At 38.3% G+C, this 21,819-nt stretch overlaps 1 protein-coding gene across 1 annotated transcript; it reads left to right on the forward strand.

Annotated features, from left to right (window-relative positions):
- Positions 1–645: 645 nt before the first annotated feature.
- DBT (dihydrolipoamide branched chain transacylase E2) lies at positions 646–21,484 on the forward strand. Its single transcript, XM_039348490.1, has 11 exons — positions 646–777; positions 7,032–7,155; positions 8,960–9,035; positions 10,486–10,667; positions 12,291–12,418; positions 13,896–14,136; positions 16,081–16,247; positions 17,691–17,768; positions 18,638–18,829; positions 19,235–19,306; positions 19,972–21,484. The coding sequence occupies exons 1-11, from the start codon at positions 661–663 to the stop codon at positions 20,137–20,139; spliced, it is 1,545 nt and encodes a 514-aa protein (XP_039204424.1). The 5' UTR covers positions 646–660; the 3' UTR covers positions 20,140–21,484.
- Positions 21,485–21,819: the final 335 nt, after the last annotated feature.

Genomic DNA, 21,819 nt, shown 5'->3' on the forward strand with positions numbered 1-21,819 from the left:
ATCGTTACGCACAATGATTGCTTGTCAATCCCCAATGAGGTGTGTTGAATAAACACAGTTGGCAGGACTGCACAAATCAGAAAAAGATATTGGACGGGAGAAAATTGTAGCAAACCACGATAGATAGATAGATAGATAGATAGATAGATAGATAGATAGATAGATAGATAGATAGATAGATAGATAGATAGATAGATAGATAGATAGATAGATAGATTCTCCCTCAAGGATACGGACTATGCAGGTTGCCTAAGGAACCTGTATGGCCTGAAAGCTTGCATCCGTTTTATTCATTTTATAGGTGAGATGTGTTCATACACATTCAGAGAAAAAGACATCGTATGTATGTACAAACATAGAAACAGACACCAGGCAACGTCACGGGCAGTAGGGTGATGTCCCGCCATGTGAAACATTATTTCCCAACCAGGTGAAATTGGACCCGTCCCTGTTAATTTTAAGTCCTTCAAAACTTGGTTATATATATCATCAGGCTTGGAGATCTCAAGAGAATGATGAGCTAATGAGATGACTCCGTTGACTGTAAACTCCGATGCTCTCTTCTTATTTTTGATGGTCGATTGTTTCATAAAACAAATCATTCATTTTACCAAAGAAGGCAGCTTTTCACGTTCTAATTGGTCAGCGGGAGGAAAAGGTATGATCCGATTGGCTGATAAAAGGGAGGAGTGGGAAAGGCGTGGGAAACTCTCCTTCCGGAATAAGATGGCGGCAACGATTGCATTGAGGAGCAGCTGCAAAGCAGTCCGGCGTTTGGTAAGTAGTAGTGAGCGGTGGGAGAGCTGAAAAATGTGAGAAAGAAGAACAAGTAGATGCTTCGTAGGTCCTGCTTGTTTCCATTTTTTCTCAAGAGAAAACAAAACTGAAAGTATTTACTTGATCCTCTGCCTGTTTAGCAAATGCAGTAAATCGTTGGCTCTGTTCTTTTCCAATTTGAGATGAATTTTTGGATATTTATTAAGAATTAGCCACGCAACAAGCATAATGAAAGGACTGCAAGTCATCCACGGTTGTGGCCTCTTTGCCATATTCATCCTTCTAGAAATAAACTTCAGTGCGGTGCATAAAATAAGCAACTTTGTGATTTGATATTCTATCTTGCTAATTTCTATGGTTTCGATGCTACCAAACCTATAAAAACATTTCTATATTCTATCTTATTCATGCAGTTTTTTTTAAAATTATAGAGCTTTAATTCATGGCTGAAAAGCTTTCCAACAGCTGTTTGCCTGGAATGATGCCGACTTTCCCCCCATATCACAGATGTGTTGATTTAAGGCACTTTCTCAAGAGTTTTTGAAGCAGTTCAGAAGCAGCCCTGGGTCTGTGCAGTTCCCAGCGTTAGCATTTTTGAGCGCTAAGGAATCTTTTTTTGTTTTTGAAACTAAAGCAAAGCTGGTTTTCTTTTGGCAATATGCAGTTGTACTGAGCTTTAAGAAATCTTGTTCTGGCACTAGTGAAAAACTCACCTTGGCCCCATTTTCTGATCATAACTCACCAGGTTGTTAATGCACAGGTCTTTCAGAGATAAAGCTGATTTTGAAACTCCCTAAGCAATTGCTTATTTATGGTTTGAGCAATAAATCACACATCAGGTGGGAGTAACTTGAGAGAAGACTGATATCTCCAGACTATGTGTATTCTCAGCATGCTTAGATTCATGGAAGAACAGACCACAGTTGGTCATTTTTGAGCTGCTTTTGATGGACTAAAACAGGGGTTCTCAACCTTGGCAACTTTAAGACTTGTGGACTTCAATTCCCAGAATTCCTCAGCCAGTGCTGGCTGAGGAATTCTGGGAATCGAAGTCCACAAGTCTTAAAGTTGCCAAGGTTGAGAACCCCTGGACTAAAAGGTGGAAACAGAATGTTGGAAAGCTCTCCAGTTCCCCATAGTTGTTCTAGATCAGGGTTTTCAGACCTTTTCAGGCTGCATGACCTATGTTCCAGATTTCTTTTTGCTGAAAATATATTCTGCTGGCTGGTTTTTTTGTGTGTGATCTAAAAACTGAGTGTTTCTACTTCAAATGTAAGCACATAGGATTACCTAAAATAGCTTTAGCTGTGGCTGAGTTTCTCAGCTTTACGGTATCAGTTGTCTGCTTCTACCTTTCAGAAGTCTCCTTATAAAATTGGACAACCTGTGACCTGTTAGGTCCTCCTTTCAGCGATACTTCTTTACCTAAACATTCAGAGAAACAGAATGATCACAAATGGGCAAAAATAGCGCGAATGCGACTTCCAATTTCCTGCTGCCTTCCCCATTGATGTTGCTTGTGGAAAGCTGGCAGGGAATGTCAGAAATCCCTTCTCCTCAGATGAACTGCCTGCCATTTTGTAGAGAGGAGGGGAAATAAAGATAACCATGGATCATGAACAAAACTGTACCCCCACTTCCCAGCCTTCCATCAAGGAAAGAAGAAAGCTCTCCCATTGACCTTTGGCATCCTGCTCCCAGCCAGCCTGACCTTGCAAACGGGCATCACTCCTTCACCCTTTTCTCAGCACTCACTACTGTTAAGAGATATAAAAATTTAGCTTCTGTGCCAAAGCAGTTAATTACTGCTTGCCTGTTGAGCTTTACTATCGGCCGATTGGGTGCAGGGGAATGAGTGGGACAATCCTGTTCTTGTGCCATGCAACTTAATAGGTTTCTGGGAAATGTAGTCAGAAGACACAGTCTTTTGAAGCAGCTTCAACATTCCCAAATTTCATTCCCACTGGAGTCATGAGAGCTGGCATTCTGTAAGTTAGCTTGTTTGAATTATTTTGGTTCAATAATTGTTGCCTTATACCTTCCAGTTTTGCCCAATTTATAGTTACAAACAGACACAAGATTTTTAGTAGTATATAGATGCTGTTTGAGCACTATAATGGCTTACCGATCTGAAAAGGATCCAAGGGCTGGTAGTCCTTTTGTGTTAATAAATGCAAGTTGTGCAGTTGTGATTACTTGCTATATTATATCTTGGATTGCTAAATGCACGATCTTAGATTATTAGTTCTCCACCTTTGAAGGAAGTATGTTCTTGATAATAACTTCCATCCTTGTATGACATCTTTATAAGGTTCCTCTTTATATATAATTGTGGATTTCTTTATTCCAATTTTGACTTTCAGATTTGCTTTTCACTAGATGTAGATTGCCTGCCAAAGTGACATTGAAGTTCTTCTAGTCACCCTGGCTGACTGCAGTAATCTTTTTAGGTAAAAGGTAACCTTAAGCTTCATATCAGAACGTTAGCTGTATAGCAGAACATTCAATAAACAGGTTTAAACAGGCTTACAAAGCAGACATTAGAGGTTGTATCTAACCAGAATCATCATAAAATTATCCTACTAGGATACTTTATCATATGATTTGGAAAGATATTTATTTTGAGCACTAAATTTATCGGAAGCTTCTATTTCACTTCCCATATAACATGTTATCAGTTTAAATTTTATTCTGTTTTAAATCAACAAGAGGGATACTTCTCTCTCCCTTCCTAGCTCACTTTTTCACATATTCTTTTAGTAATATGAACTCTTCCTAAGAATTACTTAATTCACAATTACTTATTCTTTGGTATCATCCATAAATTCAGGTATTCTTGCATATGGAACTCAGATAAATCCTATATTCAGCAAGAGATAAATCCTTTTTTATTCAGCAAGCCATATTCAAGGAAGAAAAAGAAACAAGCTCATTTTGTATCTTCTTTGCATAAACCAAGATGATGTTTAAAATATGTGAAATTGTGGTAATAAACATTTGATACCCTAAAAGTTTGGAGCGGTTTAGATGAGGTTTCAAAGCAACATCCAATCTAAACAGTCTTCAGTACCAGACACTGAATCAAAACTGCATATTAGGGTTTTCCTCTTCTCCGGAATGGAAGATTGGAAACAGTGATGGAAACTGTCCCCAACACAGGTTCCCCTGGTCTCAAATAGGTGATGATCCAGCTTCTCACCTCTTTGAGACCTGATGGAACCCTCTCCTTTGTCATTCATTCATCCAGTCCTCATCATCTGGATCCAATTACATGTCTCCTGGAAGGCCTTAATCGACCAGGAAGAACATGACTGTAATATAGGGGTGGTCCCACTTAGAGCCTGAAGAACTCTATCCACTTCCTTGGGGCTGATAGGCTCAAATTCTTCTCAGATAAAAGGAATATTTCAGCATTTAAGCTACTAAATGCACTAAACCAGAGGTCCCCAACCTTTTGGGCACCAGGGACCGGTTCCGTGGAGAGAGATTTTTCCGCAGACCAGAAAGTGTGTGGTTTTGTGTGCTGCCTGCATCCTGCAGATGGGGCTTTGCTTGTTTGTGTGGACCGGTTGCTGGCATGCCGTGGCCCGGTACCAGTCCACGGACCAGGGGTTGGGGACCCCTGCACTAAACTGTCTGCAGTTACAAACTGCTTTTTCTTTTACCCATTCTTACTTTAAAAAATAAAGACTTACATTTTTCTCAGTTCCCAAGAACTTTGTGTAGGTTTTTTGGCAATGGTATCAAAGTGTCTTTCCATCCTTCTTGTAGGCTTTCTTTTCAGATCTCCCAATGAAATTTAAAACCTTTTCGTTTTCTTAGAGTTTTTTAAGTGGTGACGTTTTTCAAGTTCAGCCAAGATTACCTAGTTGTTCTATCAGCATTTGATATTATCTACATACATAAATGAAGTTTATTTGTAATACAGCTGATAACTGATGAATTTGAGAAATCACTTTATAAAAGTCTGTAATAATTACACTGAATTCCACAATGAAATAGAACTTATGTAAGATGCCGGAACAACTAATCTCAACCAAAGGATTAGCAGTAAACATAATTTTGCTGTATAACTCTACATATGTACAAATATATATTGATTCCTTCTATTTGTAAACTTAAATCTTCACATGCTATAGTCTGGCTATGGATTGCATTAAATATTTATGCAGTAATCTTCATAAATGTTATCTATGGTATCCTGGTGTTACTCTTAAAATGGAAATATACAGAACAGTGAAACAGTAAAAAGTTTGTTCAAAAATAGCTTATTCGTTTAATAAAACATTACTTGTTTTAAAAATTGTCTTTTTCTATTCATACAGTATTATCTTATATTATTGTCTATGCTATTGTGAGCCGTCCAGAGTAGTTGTGGGGTCAGACAGCACCTAAATAAAATACATTGAATGAAATTAATTCCAAGAAGCTTTCCTTATCCAAACCAGAATGCCCTCAAGAATACTTATTATTCTGAGAGCATTTGGGGGATGGTCGATCAAAGCTTATTGAATCTACTTACTTATAAAATGGCATATAGATCTAGTACAGAATGACATTCAGGAGAAGGTTTTCACTAGTGAAGTTGTACCCTTGGTCTGCCTAGCCCCACTTCCCCAAATGCTATTGTCACCCTAACTTTATCTGGAGAGTGGTCACATTTTCAAATCAAACAATGGATTATAGCCCCTCCCTCCTTTTTTATTGTATAACAATAATTGTGTAGCCTAGATCAGTGATTTTCAACCTGTAGTCAACAGATTCCTGGGGGGGGGACACAATGTCATTGCAGGGGGTCTGCGAAGGCTTGAAGAAATGTTATGATGTAAATATTGAATTAAGTCTTGGTGATCCATGGCCATGGTCCGTGGCCTCAAAAGGTATTTAAAGGGGTCTGTGAGAAGAAACGGTTGAGAACCACTGGTCTGGACACATTCAATAAAATAAAAATAAAATAGCTGTCAGAGGCTTTTGCTTTGTAGCTTGCAACTTTCCTTTTTTAAAAAATAAATAAAAGCAATTTTAAGAATTAAAGTTGGTTGGGGCAAGGAGCCTTCCAGGTATAAAAAGAAGCATTCTTATGAATTTTTTTATTTTTCTTTTTATTTGTGATTCTAACAATAAGTAATTATAACTAATAAGTAATATATTAATGTGTTAAAGTTAATATACTTAAGTAGTAATATATTAGTAATATTATATTAAGTATCACTATTTTATATTAATTAGTATGATTGAATATGTATACCCGGACGGGTTTACTTGCTGAAGCATTGATTTATTATGTGGGACAACCCCACTATTGTACCTATCCCTTCCCCTGGTCTAACCTTTTTGTTACCCCTTATCATACCCCTATTGACCCTATTTCCCCTTTACCCTTATAAAACTTAATAAAATATATTTTAAAAAGAAGAAGCATTTAATGCCATAAAGAACCTGTAGGTATTGCATCTCCAGTCCTTAAGCTGTATCTCACTAGATCAGGGGTTCCCAACCTTGGCAACTTTAAGACTTGTGGACTTCAACTCCCAGAATTCCTCAGCCAGGCTGGCTGAGGAATTCTGGGAGTTGAAGTCCACAAGTCTTAAAGTTGCCAAGGTTGAGAATCCCTGCACTAGATAAGCATCCCCTTAAACAGGTTAAGTAAAGGTTCATCAAGAATAGCTGCCATGATAAATACATTGGGATTTCTTTAATAGAATGAATGAAACAAAGAGATTTTAAATTGACCTTGGTGTCTGCTAATCTTGCTGTGTGAAATGTGGGTGGCGTTAATAGCTCTGATGAACTTAGATTGCAAGGTTGCTGTCCTTTCAGCACTGGAGCATTATCTGTAAATACATCCTAAGATGGAACAGTTTGGAAGAACAGGAAACCATCTTTGCCTCTTCACAGCTGTACTTTGTGTGTAGAGCAGTGGAACAGGGTAGTAGGCTCGTATAATTCTTGTGAAATGTACGCCATTTGAAAAATTAAAAATTGTGGCCGCACTTTTTTTTTCTTTGATAATGAAACACAAAAAGACTAAGAAAAATAATTTCTTTTAACTTCTTGCAAGCCCTTGATATGGCATTAACTCCCTTTCTCTCAAAGAGAATGAGAATGTGAGAGAGATTAAAAAAAGATGCTTCTGCTAATTTGGGTCTCAATTTTTTAAAAAAAACTTTTTCTTGCAAATTAAAAGGAATATGTGGAGAATTCAAAAATACTTCATGTTCTTACATTTTTAATTTTTTTTCCTCCTTGACCAGCTCTGTGTTCACCAGATAAGACTACATAGTAACTTTTGTTTGCTAAAGCAAAAATACATTTCTAAGTTTGAGAAGACTTTATGGAGGTATCAACATCAGCATCAATTATTTAGAACAACTGCTGGTAAGATTCCTTCATGTTCAAATTAGTTATTTTTTTTCTTACATGTCATTTGTTTTGTAAATACCAGAGAAAGCAAGGCAAAGAATGAAAGATTCAGGGATTTGAAATGTGCATGTTTTCCAAGTGTGCATCTTTCAAATACAGCAGTACAGTCTACTATTCTGGAAATACAAGGACAATTATTTAAAAATAATTATTTAAAAATAATTATTTAAAAATAATTATTTAAAAATAATTATTTTTATTAAAAATAAACCTTTCAGTTGATCACACTGTGCGCAACACCTAAGCCATTAGTAATAGTTTTCTATTCTCTGATTTGAAGTAAAATAAACTACTCCAGAATATAGTAGAGGACAGGAAGGCCTGGAGGAACATTGTCCGTGGGGTCGTGATGGGTCAGACACAACTTCGCAGTTAACAACAACAAACTACTGAATTGAGGACTCTGGGTTCTTTCATACAAAAGGATATAAAAATTGCCCAAGCCCATGTTCATTGGCTCAGTTTATAAAACTAACATATAAATGAATATAGCCTGTCTTCATTGGGGTAAAGACTTAGATAATTTGTTAAAGAAATGTCACATTTAACAAGAGAGCATTTAAACTCTATAGCAGTGATGGCGAACATTTTAGAGACCGAACTAGCCCAAAAACTAGCCCCGCCACTGCTCTGCCCCCCTGCCTGCCCCCGCTCTGCCCCCCCCATCCCCCGCTCCGCCTGCCCACAGGACCACTCACCAACTCTAGGGCCCGCTGCAGATCACCCAGGCAGCCCAGCAGCGCTATGGTGGCCACACCCTCTGCCCGCACCCTGCAGCATCAACTGCATGATGGGGTGTGAGGGCAGAGTCTTGTCTATGCTGTCTAGCTGCCATGTCCTTGGCTGCACTGCTCTGTGTGGGCCACGCTCAAGGGCGAGTCTCCTTCAGGGGGGCTGTTGGAAAGGAGGGGGTCATGGGGGGAGGCAAGGCTAGGGCAACGGCACGTGTGCCCACAGAGAGGGCTCCGAGTGCTGCCTCTGGCACCTGTGCCATAGGTTCGCCACCACTGGTCTATAGGTTCTGCTTTTGAAGTACAGGAAAAGTAGTCCAGTATGTATTTGCAGAGATAGCTTCACTTTCAGTAATTATCATCCACCCATTTTTTTGCTTAAAATGCCGATTAATTGATTGATTATATGCATCAAGGTGGTTTCAACTCTTAGTGACCCTATAGATAGATTTTCTTCCTGATTATCTGTCCCTATCCTGGTCTCTTCCAACGGTGCCCCTATCACTACTTTAACTAAGTCCATTCATGTTGCTTCTGGTTGTTTTCTTCTTCTTTTTTCCTTCCACCTTTCCCAGTATTAGAGCCTTCTCCAGAGAGCTGGATCTTTACATAATGTGTCGGAAGAAAGATATAAAGATTGCAAACTCTATTTTTATGACAGTGCTGGGTCAACACACCAAGAACATTTACCCATAAAACACATGTTGCTTTTACCAATCCTTTGTCTACAGATAGCCTAAATATTAACATTTCCTAATTTTCAAAGTTCAGCCTGCATTTGCTCACATCTGCTGGCTAGTTAGCTTCAGCCATAGGATTTCAAAGTAAAAAAATCCACGCAGGCGTTGAACCTCTGCATCTGTTGGCACATTGTAATTTTCCCAAGGCCCCTTTTCTTCTGCATTTTAGTTTTTAAGGATTCTGGTTTGTCTGCCTGTATATTGAATTACTTTGTCTCTTCCAGATTTTATTTAGTATTGCTTCTTAGTTATTTTTCACTGCTTAACATTTTCTCCTTTGTCTTCAAGTTTCACAGGGCCCGATTGTTCAGTTCAAGCTCTCTGATATTGGAGAAGGGATCACAGAAGTGACAGTGAAAGAGTGGTAAGTTTAAATTGTGTGTTTCCTTGGACCAATTCCCTGACTAAAAAAGCTTGCTTTTTGGAAAAATGGGATAGGGGAAGAAAAGGAAAAAAAAAAGAATCTTTTAATCCAAGAAGGTTATAGAGATAACGTTCTGTTATTAGTCATTGTTTTATATTTGGAGCAATCAAGGCATTGAGAACTAGGCCTCATTTTTCTGACTCAAGGGCTGATGTGTGAAGGAATGTCGTCATATTTCTCAGAGAGTTCATTTCTATGCCTTAACATCGTTGAATTTATTCTGTTTATAAATTGCTTACTCTCTTGTTTATCATTAAAAACAATTCTAAAACAAGATTGCTTAAGATTCTAGACAACTGAATAGGAACACTTTCTCACAAATTTGGGCTTAGTAAGTCTGGAATGCTTTAATTAACCCAGTGGTAGGCAGCCTTGGCTCAGGAGTTACAGCTGCAGATTGGACCCAAAATAAAGAATGTGAATTCAGTGAAGTGGAACCAGTTTTGTATAGTGATAAAGGTGCCAGGAGACCATGGGATCTAGTCCCACCTTAGGCATGAAAACTAATTGGGTAACTTTGGGCCAGCCACTCCCTCTCAGCCCAACTCATCTCATAGGATTATTGTTCTAGGGCAGGGGTAGGCAACCTTGGCTCTTTTATGACTCGTGGACTTCTACTCCCAAAATTCCTGAGTCAGCCATGCTGGTTCAGGAATTCTGGGAGTTGAAGTCCACGAGTCATAAAAGAGCCAAGGTTGCCTACCCCTGAATTAACCCAATATCTGTGGAAGTAAATGTTGATGCTTGATCACTGTCAGTTTGCTCAAACTAAAGAAAGATAGTAGATAGACACAACCACTCCCTTGTTCAAAGCCTTTGATCGCACTAGGTTCTTAAAAAGACCAACTTTCAAGAACCACTTTGCAGGTCTACAGTAACAGCATTTTCCATATTTTTCCTTGTTTTTGCATACACACCACTCTTATTGAAGTTGCCCTCAAGTTGACTTCCGGATAGCACTTAGACTTATATATCAGCCCATAGTGTTTTACAGCACTCTCTGAGCGGTTTGCAATGTCAGCATATTGCTCCCAACAACCTCCTTTTAACAACCTTGGAAGGATGGTAGGCTGAGTCAACCTTGACCCCATCAGGATTGAGTTCCAGACTGTGGGCAGAGCTAGCCTGCAGTACTGCATTCTAACCACTGCACCACTAGGGCTCATGCAGCTTTCTTGACAGCCATAAGGAAGTGGTAGGTTGTTGACTTCTTCTTAGATGCTGCTGTAGCCTTGAGCCAGGCACTTGCTTGTGGTCTCCCATCCCTGTACCAGATGAACCTGATTACCTGCCAGAACAGGATGGCTACCTGCTGAGATCTTATGAAAGCTGTTTTTGGAGATCAGCTTTACCCTTGTGTATTTCTTGTGACTTTTTTTCCTTTTTTCAGGTATGTAAAAGAAGGTGATGTTGTGTCACAGTTTGATAGCATCTGTGAAGTACAAAGTGATAAAGCCTCGGTCACAATCACCAGCCGTTACGATGGCATCATTAGAAAACTCCATTATGAGTTGGATGAAATTGCCCGTGTGGGGAAACCGCTGGTGGACATAGAAACAGCTACTTTAAAAGGTAACAATTGTTTCTTTTCATCGCTGAATCAGAATGTCACCATGTAACCAACAGCATTGAATATTGATTTGTAATTATTGGTGTCCACTGCACTTTAAGCCATGTGTTTATGCGAAGATGGGAATGCACATGTGTAAAAAAAATATGAGACCTTAAAAAAGGGCAGTGATGGCGAACCTTTTAGAGACTGAGTGCCCAAAACCCGCCCCGCCCCTGCTCTGCCCCCCACCTGCTCCACCCCTGCCCGCCTGCAGGGCCCCCACTGCCACCACTGCAGCAGATCACCCAGGCAACCCAGCAGCACCATGGCTGCACCATGGCTGCTATAATGCACCATGCATATAATCATGTCCTCCGCCCATGCCCACGAAGACGGAGTTTTATCCCTGCTACCTGGCTACCATGTCCTTGGCTGCGCTGCTCCTTGTGGGCCATGCCTGGGGGCAACTATCCTCTGGCGGGTTGCTGGTGAGGAGGAGGCCACGGGGGGAGGCAGGGCTGGGGCGACAGTGCACGTGCCCATAGTGAGGGCTCTGAGCGCCGCCTCTGGCACGCGTGCCATAAGTTCGCCACCACTGCTCTAGAGAGTTTCTTCTAGGAGATTTCAATTTATATAACTTCTGGAAAAATACCAAAATGAAGCCTGATAAGAAGCCACAACAATAGACGGCTCTGAAGACACGAAATGGTTATCAGAACAGAAAGTGGTTCTTTGTGAAGTGCAGATGATGTGCTGCTATTCAAGTAAAAGAATACTAGAAGGCATCAAAATAGTTCCAAGCAGGGAGTGGCTAATCCTTGTCAGAAATGTTAACAATCAGTGGAACTGTAGTTCTTCAGAGCCATTATATAGAATAAGAATAGCATATCTTATACTATTGTTTTGATCAAATGTGATAGGGCCTTCTTTTTTCTTCATACAGCTGAACCCTTAGTCTCTTTCCTTTCTTGTTTTTGGGAAGTGGTGCCAAAGCTCCTGCTTTTTTACATTACTATAACAATTTAATGTGGCCTGTTGAAACCACACAGTTGTTAAAGTTAGTAACACCATTGTTAAGGGAATCTGGCTTCCCCATTGATTTTGCTTGTCAGAAGGTTCACAAAAGATTAAATATGAAGTAGTTGCCAAGCATCCGAATTTTGATCCTGTGACCAAGGGGATGCTACAACAGTTGTAAGTGTGAAAAAGGGTCATGTCACTTTTTTTTCGGTGCTGTTGTAACTTCAAACGGCTACTAAACAAATAGTTGTAAGTCAAGGACTACATGTACTTAACATTCTTTACTCTTCCCAGTTTCCCTAGAACAGGGGTAGGCAACCTTGGCCCTTTTATAACTTGTGGACTTCAATTCCCAGAATTCCTGAGCCAACCATGCTGGCTCAGGAATTTTGGGAAGTGAAGTCCACAAGTCATAAAAGAGCCAAGGTTGCCTACCCCTGCCCTAGAACAACAATCCTGTGAGGTGAGTTGGGTTGAGAAGGAGTGGCTGGCTCGAAGTTACCCAATTAGCTTTCATGCCTAAGGTGGGACTAGAACCCATGGTCTCCTGGCACCTTTATCACTGCACAAAACTGGTTCCACTTCACTTGATTCACATTCTTTATTTTGGGTCCAATCTGCAGCTGTAACTCCTGAGGAAGATGTGGTGGAAACGCCTGCTGTGTCACGTGAAGAACAGATCCACCAGCGAATCAAAGGCCATAAGACTTTAGTAACCCCTGCAGTTCGCCGCCTTGCTATGGAAAACAATGTATGTTTTTATTACTGAAAAGAGGGTTCTTGCAGTTGATGTGTCATATATATTGCAAACATATAGCATGTATACATTTGCCTACGTGCCAAAATCATCACTGATCGGAGAAACTAATTATAAACTTTAAGATTTGGCATCTACTTTATAAATGAAAGAGATACGTTAAATATCCATAAGTGATCTGGTAATATGCTTGCCTCTTTAAAAGCCCTGGTCTGCTGTGTGTTAAAAATTATGATGTATTCCATTGTCTGATCTAGGTTTAGAACAGGAACTATTCTCTCCACTGAATGTGGTATCAAATATTGAGGAGAGGTTGCTGAGCATTAACGTGGATGCATAATTTTCAAGGAGTCTATTCCCCAAAGGAAGTTTGGAAAGAGCTCTTGACAACTCTCTCCCTCCTACCTGTCTTAAAGAGAGTTGAAAACTTTGAAGCTCTGAATATTTCAGCCTCAATGGAATATTGGCAGTATAAGATATTTTAAACACTGGAGTTAGGCTATGAATGCCTATGTGTTAAATATTTTGCATTTAAAGAGACTACTTTGTTCAGGGAATAGAGGAAAGTCTTGTGTCCTGTAAAGGAAACTAAATGGGTTATTGGGGAAAACTTTGTGCATTTCAGCAGATGCATAAAGCATAATGGGGAAAGCAAAGAGAACAGAATTGCTAGCGAGATGGAAAGAGATCTCTTTAATACACTAGGCGAGTTGTGTCTGAAAAAGGAAGATCTTGGGGAGCAGCTTCCCTCCGCTGTAGTGTCTGCACTCACCCTAGCAATGCCAGTTGCATCAAACAGTCTCTTGCAGATGTAAAGTGTTTCTAGGCAGCAGTTTCATAATGCAGTGATCCCCTTCATCTCCAGAATGTGAAATAAAAGGTCCTCATGTTGTCATCTTCCACTTGAATTTCTCCCCATATTTCCTTATTCATTTTCAGTCATATTACAGAACATCTGCTAAGGAGGGAAAGATGGACCAGCATATTGAAAACTTCTCTCAGAAAGCATAGGAGCTCTTTTGACTACCTGGTTTGTCAACAAATCAGCTTCAGAAATCTAACAAGAATTATACATGGTTTGTGTTACTGTGGGTTCTGTATGTGGACTTGAATAAGTGGTTATGAACAAGTGAAACAGGATTTTAATAACTTATTTAATTGCGTACAAATTTGGGAAAGGGGGGATGCATCTCAGGTCCATGGTTTCAAGCATCAGATGCTTCCAAAACTTGACCCGCTGTGGAAAATTTAACTGAAATCAAACAGTTACATGGATTCTTCAAGTGAGTTACGGATCTGCCATTTGCTTCCATTCTTCCTGAGTTTTCATCTTGTGCTCAATTTCTGGAGTTCCTATACTATATAGGTTTTCATGGATCTGAGAGAGCACTTTGTAATCTACAAATTGGTTATTTAGTTCAGCATAGATGGCTCCATCACTCTGAATTGTTGGTTATCCTGTATCTTTCAGATAAAGCTGAGTGAAGTTGTTGGAACAGGGAAAGATAACCGTATTCTCAAAGAAGACATTCTTAACTACTTAGCCAAGCAGACTGGAGCAATTTTACCCCTGTCACCAAAGCCTGAGAGCATTCCACCTTCATCAAAACCAGAGCTTGCTTCAGACACGTCAAAAGAGAAAGCTGAAAGAACTGTAACACCACTTTCTAAACCTGTAATTTCAGCGAAAGATCGAACAATGGCCTTATCTGGTAAAGAGGGAGGGGGGGGAAGTGATTTTAATAGCGTGTGTGAAACACTTATAAATAACAATTACAAAACACTATCACTACATTTGTGATCTCAGAAGGGTACTGTGGGACATTCCACACCTGTCTTTTTTATGTTGAAGAATTATAGTCAGAATTGTGGTAGAACCACTGAAATAGGTGTTTGTATCCTCTCTAGCTGTTTGTATTGATTGGGTGGGTGAGTTTTCCTGACCATCAGTATTATTTTCAGAAATGTAGTGAAACTTCATTGAATAAAACACCAGCAACTGGAGGGAATCCAAACAATGTTTATTAGTTCCAAAGCTAGGTCATAGATTTTTTGCACCCAAATGAGTCCAAGAAAAAAAGTATGACGTTACATAGGTCTTATATAGAACGTTGATTGAGGGCAGGTTGAACATATGTTAATAAGCCACCCTGGTTGAAAGAACTGCTTTACAACTAATAAGCAAACAAGGTAACTACAAAGGTAGACCTGGGCATTCTTCGTGATGCAGAAATATTACAGACCCAGACTTTGGAAGGTATCATAGTAGCTTTGATGTATGGCTTGTGCCAAGATACTAATTATTGTTCTAACTACAGAATTCATTATAAACTTAACAAGCCCAAACTGGCACAGTAAAGAAGTTTCCATTCTTAAAAAGTATTATATGAGAAATATAAAAATTAGACATATAGGTATCTATAGATATATAGTATTTATACTATAGTGCTAAAAGTGAGCATATGGTTACATAATTACTTCAGCCTAAATTCACATTCCAGATCTCCCCACAATAAATATGAAAATGCTGATCTGGAAAAGAAGTTTTTATACATACAGCCAATGCAGATTTAGATTAGAATTGGAGTGTTCATCAAGACTCCTATGAAAAGAAACTAATAGTTTTCAGTGCATGTGAATTTATGTATTTACTAGATGTAGCCGGTAGTTCAGCCTAATAAATTGAACCTGAGTCCCGATTAATGTACTGTATAGAAAGCAATACATATCAGTGTTTTAGGAAAGTGAATGTAGAATCTGATAAAGATTGCTAACCAGCCCCATGTTTCCTACCTCTTAGATTGCTTTTCAGAATTAATTAGTTATCAAATTTAGAAGCCTAAATTTACTACCTAATTTTTCAGAATTAGTTGGATTAATTTCCCCATTCCTAGAAAATTAATATAATTTCTGGGGATTCCTGAATTGTAGTAATAAGATCTTAGTATTCCAACATTCTAATTTTGCTAGAGAGCAACCTTCTGTTGCAGCCTAAGACTATATTATTCACTTTAACTGCTTCTCCTGCATAACTCACTGGTGGTGTTGAGCAGAGGTTCCCAACTTTTTGGGTGCCAGGGACCAGTTATGCGGAGTGAGGTTTTTCCACAGACCGGAGGGGACATATCTGATCCTGTGGGTGGGGCTTTCTTTGTTTATGTGGACTTGTTGCTGTCATGCCACGGCCCAGTATTTATCTACGGACCAGGGGTTGGGGACCCCTGGTATTGAGGACTCTCTGTTCACACTCTGAAGTATCCAACTATAATTTCAGGCCATGAAAGCTACCATACAGTGTTCTGAAAAGTATAAAATGTGATGTTACACAGAGTTCCTAAAAATCTCCCACCCAAATCTTGATTATTTCCATAGCTATTGACTGTCCCCATTGAATGCAGTGGATAAACCATCTTTAGCAAAGTTGATTCTACAGCATTCCTTTTAGATAACTGATTTTTCCTTAATCATACAGTTCCCCCCCCCCAGAGTTTTTCCTACATCTGACTGGATAATTATAATATTGCATGATGTATTTCCTTTGCTATTGAAAGGAAACTTGAAAAAACAAAATTAACTTATTTTTTTTTTAATGTTTCAATAGCAAAACAACTAGAGTATCACTAATGGTGTATGGTTTCCCTTCTTTATTTTTTTAGGATTTCAGAAGGCAATGGTCAAAACTATGAGTGCTGCTTTGAAAATTCCTCACTTTGGTTATTGTGATGAGATTGACCTCACTCGGCTCATCCAGCTGAGAGAAGAGTTGAAGTTTTTAGCAAAAGAACGGGGAGTTAAACTCACTTTTATGCCCTTCTTTTTAAAGGTTAGTTAAAGGTTGCTTCCTCTAACCCAGTAGCCATATGTTGGGGCACAGGATTATCAAATTTGTCAGGAAACTTTCTAATCCCTTGATTTTTCATGATGTTGTCTAACTAATATGAATTCAATGAACATCTGAAGGTACAAAGGTTGTTTTAACTGTTTTATAGCAGAAACAACCTTGGAAGAAAATCTGTAGGCAAATCTGCCTGTATTCTGCATCACTGGTTTGATATGTTTTCATATCTGTTCTTCATCGGCATTTCAAACATACTGTTTCAAAATGCTTTACAGGATGATACTAAAATATACTTAGGATAACCATATTCACACAGTCCAATTTGTATTGATTATAAGTACCATGATAAGATACTTTTCAAAAACAATTCTATAATCCTAGACAAGATTTTCCTAGAAAGGTCACTTGATTTCAGTGGTGCCTGCTCCACAAAACTAGAATGATCTAGATCAGCAATCCTCAACCTTTCTGGCACCAGGGACCGGTTTTGTGGAAAACAATTTTTCCACAGATGGGGGTGGTGGGTGGGAATGGTTTTACACGAAACCTAGATCCTGTGCATACACAGATGAAGCTTCACTCGCTCGCCCGTTGCTTGCACGGCCCAGTTCCTAACAGCCACGGACTGGTACCAGTTCATGGCCCAGGGATTGGGGACCCTGATCTAGGTAGTACAACACTTTACAGATATCTGGAACTTTACTATGGAAGGACAGGAATCATGAAATGTAAAAAAGGATGGATCACTCAAATTTCTTTGATAGGTTTGTTTTATGGAATGGGACAGTAGATAGGGTATAATGAAATCCATCAAATCTTCATGAGCTTTTACCTTTACAGAATAATTAGGAATCCCAGCCCAGAAAAATAAGAGGGTTATGATCTTTGTGGCTCCTGGCTTCATGTAAGCTAGCCTAATAACTGGGACATTAAACTTAAACTAATCAGAATTTCTGAGAGTCAATTTGATATGGCGATTAAGAGTATTGGATTAGAAAATGGGCAATTGTGAGCTATAGTTCTGTGTTAGGCCTAAAGCCAGCTGAGAGTTTTGTGGTAGTTGCTCTCTGTCAGGCTTAGGAAGAAGGCAATGTTATATCATTTCTGAAAAAGTTGCCAAGAAAACTACTTGTGTGTAATTACTAAGAGTCAAGAGTCACTCAAAGACACAATCTCCCTCGAGTTACTAGCCCAGAAGGACAAAAGAAACCCTGTTTGCTGTAAACTAGAAAAGATGTTTAAGACTTGTATCAACTGCAACATTTCTATGGTCGGTCCACCTGGGAAATGCCCTTCTCATACTAAAAGATAGCAGTCAAGGAGATAATGAAGTACCTCTACCTTTCTCTCTTTCTTTTTTTTCCTCTCATAACATATATGGACTTGTGTAAATTATATTGTAATGTGTTCTTTTTATATGTTTAACAGGCTGCTTCTCTAAGCTTATTACATTATCCCATTCTTAATGCTTCTGTGGATGAAGACTGCCAAAACATCACATACAAGGTTTGTGTACAATTTAAAAAGTAGTTTCTTAATACATCCTCAACTGGTCCAGCTTTGTTCAATTTTCAGTAAAGGTACATTTAAGTGCATCCTGCAGATAGAAAATAAACACTGAAAGATTTCAGGTCTTTTTCCTGTAGGATGCTCAGAAAGAGACGTGGATTCAATATGAGGACAAATCTCTGGCTTTAATTGTGTGAAAGTCTACCACTTAATTGTCCTGGGTCTTATTCCCTTTTAGGAATTTAGCCCCCGGGGAAGAGGGGGAATCACATTGCGGATGCAAGGGCAGGAGTATAATCTTGAGAAAAATCATAGCTTCTTGTTGGAGTTGCCCCAATATTTTTCCAAATCACTTTTTCTCTTAAAATCTGGATTGCCTGACAGATAGTCCTTGACTTATGAACGGTCACTTAGCAATTGTTTAAAGTTAAGATGGATCTACCTTGGGGCAACTTATGACCTGGATTCAAAGTTCAGATGGTTGGCCGTCCTTTGCCTCCATGGTCACATGGCTGAATTTCAGGTGCTCAGCAACACAGCCATACTTACAGCTGTTTGCAGGGTCCTATAGTCACGGGACTACGTTTTACAGCGATTTTGCCATAATTTGGCATTTTCAGTTTTCAGCAATACTACATCCATAGCAAACAATTGGTTCATTTAACAACTGCAGATTTGCTTAATGACCACTGCAAAAATAGTTTTTGGTGATGGCCTGTTTTTTGACCATCATGATGTAGGTGTAACTGTTACAACCTACAAAACAACAATTGAAGAATAATTAAATGAGAAATACTTTATTTTGTCAAGAATGAAGAGAGATACCTCTATACAAATTGATGCCGTACATTTCCGTGCATTTCTAGGCTTCTCACAATATTGGAATTGCCATGGACACAGGACTAGGCTTGCTTGTCCCTAATGTGAAAAATGTCCAGGCTTGTAGTGTGTTTGAAGTTGCTTCAGAATTAAATCGCCTTCAAAAATTGGGCTCAGCTAACCAGTTGGGAACAAAGGACCTCACAGGGGGAACATTCACACTTTCCAACATTGGCACAGTAAGTTAAACAGCATGCAACATTAAACTGATAAAATGTTTGGAATATCATGGGGGCATAAACCGTAACAAAGGAGAGAAAATTGAAGTAATTTAGAAGAGTCAAAGGATAATGCCATTGCTTCTAGGAGAAGATATCTACTGAGCTTCCTTTAATGGCTGGGGCTATAGAATATATTCAAGGACAAAAAGTGGAGTCTGTCGTAGCCTTGTCACTTATTTCTCCAATTATATTTAAACAAAATTTATTTTCCACCTAGAATGGATGTTAGTTTTATTGGCTAGAACTTCTGGGAATTATAATTTGTCTGAAATGTTCCAGATTGAAGAACGCTGCTTTAAAACCTGCCTAAACGCATCACTAAAAGCGTACTGATTTTCAATAACTTCCCTTTTTGTTTCCTAGATTGGTGGCACTTATGCAAAACCCATGATCCTTCCTCCTGAAGTAGCTATTGGGGCTCTGGGAAAAATACAGGTATTTTCACTGTGAATTATGAAAGATCAGTTTGAAATACTCCCTAATAAATGTTTGTGTTGGTTTTCTAACTTTTTTTGTAGTCTCATATGGTGAATGTGTGAAATCATGTTTATTAATACTTCAGTGGTTTAAAGTTTTTGTTTGCTATCAATGACCTAACAAGTGGTTAACAACAGAAGAGCCTTTTCTTTTGATGTCTTATATATGAGGCTAGTCCTGAGAAAATGGGTTCTCAGAATAAACATCAAAATATAATGACTTATATCCTAATTTGAATATTGTTTTTTTAGTGTGTATTCTTAATTTGTGGGGATGACAAATCCGAGAAATATTGCTCATGTTAATGTAAAATCTATTATTTTTAATGCAACAGCAGGTGATATCTTGGATACTTAATTTAAGAATCCACCATTACTAATCACTTTGAGTTGACCAAGTCTGGACTCCTACATTATTTTCACATACATTGTGCTGTAAGATCCGTTATGACTATTACGCTGTCAAAAAGACTTATAAATTTAATGCCTGTTCATATGCTTTGAAATCTTGAGTAAATACCTTTTAATTAACTTATCAGTAAGGTTGCTCAGGTGTGGGAAATTCTCATGAATTAATCCACTGTTTTTCTTACAGCATTTTGTTTTTGTTTTTTTAATTTCTAGGCCCTTCCTCGATTTAACAATAAAGGTGAAGTATTTAAAGTACAAATAATGAATGTGAGCTGGTCAGCTGATCACCGAATCATTGATGGTGCAACCATGTCTCGTTTTTCTAACTTGTGGAAATCCTACTTGGAGAATCCTGCTTCCATGCTGATGGATCTTAAGTGAAGAAGACAAACATCTGGATGGCTTATTTTAAATCCAAAAGTGCAATCAGGCTAACTAAGCTAGCAAGTGCCATTAAAACTGACTTCTTATTTCAGAACTGCATTGCATATGCTAGATCTTTCAGATCCTGGCTCTATGTCTTGATTATCTGTTACATTTTTGTCTAGTTGAATTGCTTAGTGGTAAATTATTTGTCTAGAAGCTTTAATGGGTCATGGTATGACTCTTTCACAAGGTGGGGGAAATTTGGACAATTACGGTATTATCACATGGAGACCGCTAATAATACTTGTGGGACTCTTATATAAAACTTCTTGCACCATTCACAAAATAAATTGCAACCTGATTAGAAATGAAAGTCCCTGGATAAAAACATTAACCGAATGTTAACTATTTCTTATGCAATTAATTTACTACAAATGATGTTCAAATAAAATGTTTTTAATGCTTATTTTATTAAAGATGCGAAGATTCAATTTTTAACATATAGTGCTAATTGCTCTCTTTTTAAAATATTCTTTCTGTCTCGAGTTTTGTGGCAGACGTTCTTCATTACTAACATGAATATGTATTCTAGGAAAATGGCAAGCCCTGGACCACGGCTACTTTTTTTCTCTCCAAATTTGGGACTGACTTTTACAGCATAGAAATTACACTAGGCATACACAAGATCCAAGTGTGAATTAAACATTTCTGTAACATAAGAAGCTGCTTTCAGTCAATGTGGAGATCTTTGAAATATCTAATAGCAGTTTTGTAAACCATTGTTTTTCAAACTCAGCAACTTTAATGGGGTGTGGATTTCAATTCTTGGAGCTGAAGTCCACACATCTTAAAGTTGCCAAGTTTGAATAACACTGTTGTAAAGCCAAGTTTGAATAACACTGTTGTAAAACCACCATTTTCATAAACATATTTATGCTCTGGATCCATAAATGAATAGCTTTTTCAGGTGTAAAACATGCTGTAAAAACTGTGAAATAGGATTAAAATCTATATACTCCCAAAAGTAGATATGATTATTGGAAGCCTTAAAGAAATGACCACATGCTTTTAACAAAATGTTAAAAATTTCAGAAAGTTAGTGGTGAGTGTCAATTTAAGGAAACCTATTGTATCAGTGTAAATATATACATATATGTTTATTTAAGATCTTTGTAATATATAATCTGAGAAGGGGGAACATATCTAGATCTGGGCGTTTCTCTGTATTCATTATTTTGAGGAACAAGCAGAAGAACTATAAAACTGATAAATCTGTAGATCTCTAAGGAATTTTATATAACACATAAGCACATATAAATTGAACATTTCTCTGTTGTTTGTTTAATAAAGCTTATTTTAATAAATCCCATTTTTCATAACCTTTGTAGCCTTATCTGGGATGCTGTATTGTGACTCTGGATCCTCTACACTGGGGTTTTGAGCTGCAAGCTCCTATAAAAATCTTTGTAAGTTATAAAAATCATTCCTTTTTGAATCAGAGCTTAATCAAAATCTCAGGAATGGATTCTTGGTATTTACTGTTTTACAGTGCTGTGGCCTGGATTTGCAATCATTTTAGTAATTGTTATCAACCGCAATACAGTTTGGGCTGAGGGAAAATTTCAAATTAAAGCATTAAAGAATATTTATGGGGGTGGCTGAAGCTTTTCCAGCTGGTTGCTGGACTAATACATC

The sequence above is a fragment of the Crotalus tigris genome, unplaced genomic scaffold, assembly GCF_016545835.1.
Source record: "Crotalus tigris isolate CLP2741 ecotype Arizona unplaced genomic scaffold, ASM1654583v1 scf7180000018155.2402879, whole genome shotgun sequence".
NCBI classification, from domain to species: domain Eukaryota; kingdom Metazoa; phylum Chordata; class Lepidosauria; order Squamata; family Viperidae; genus Crotalus; species Crotalus tigris.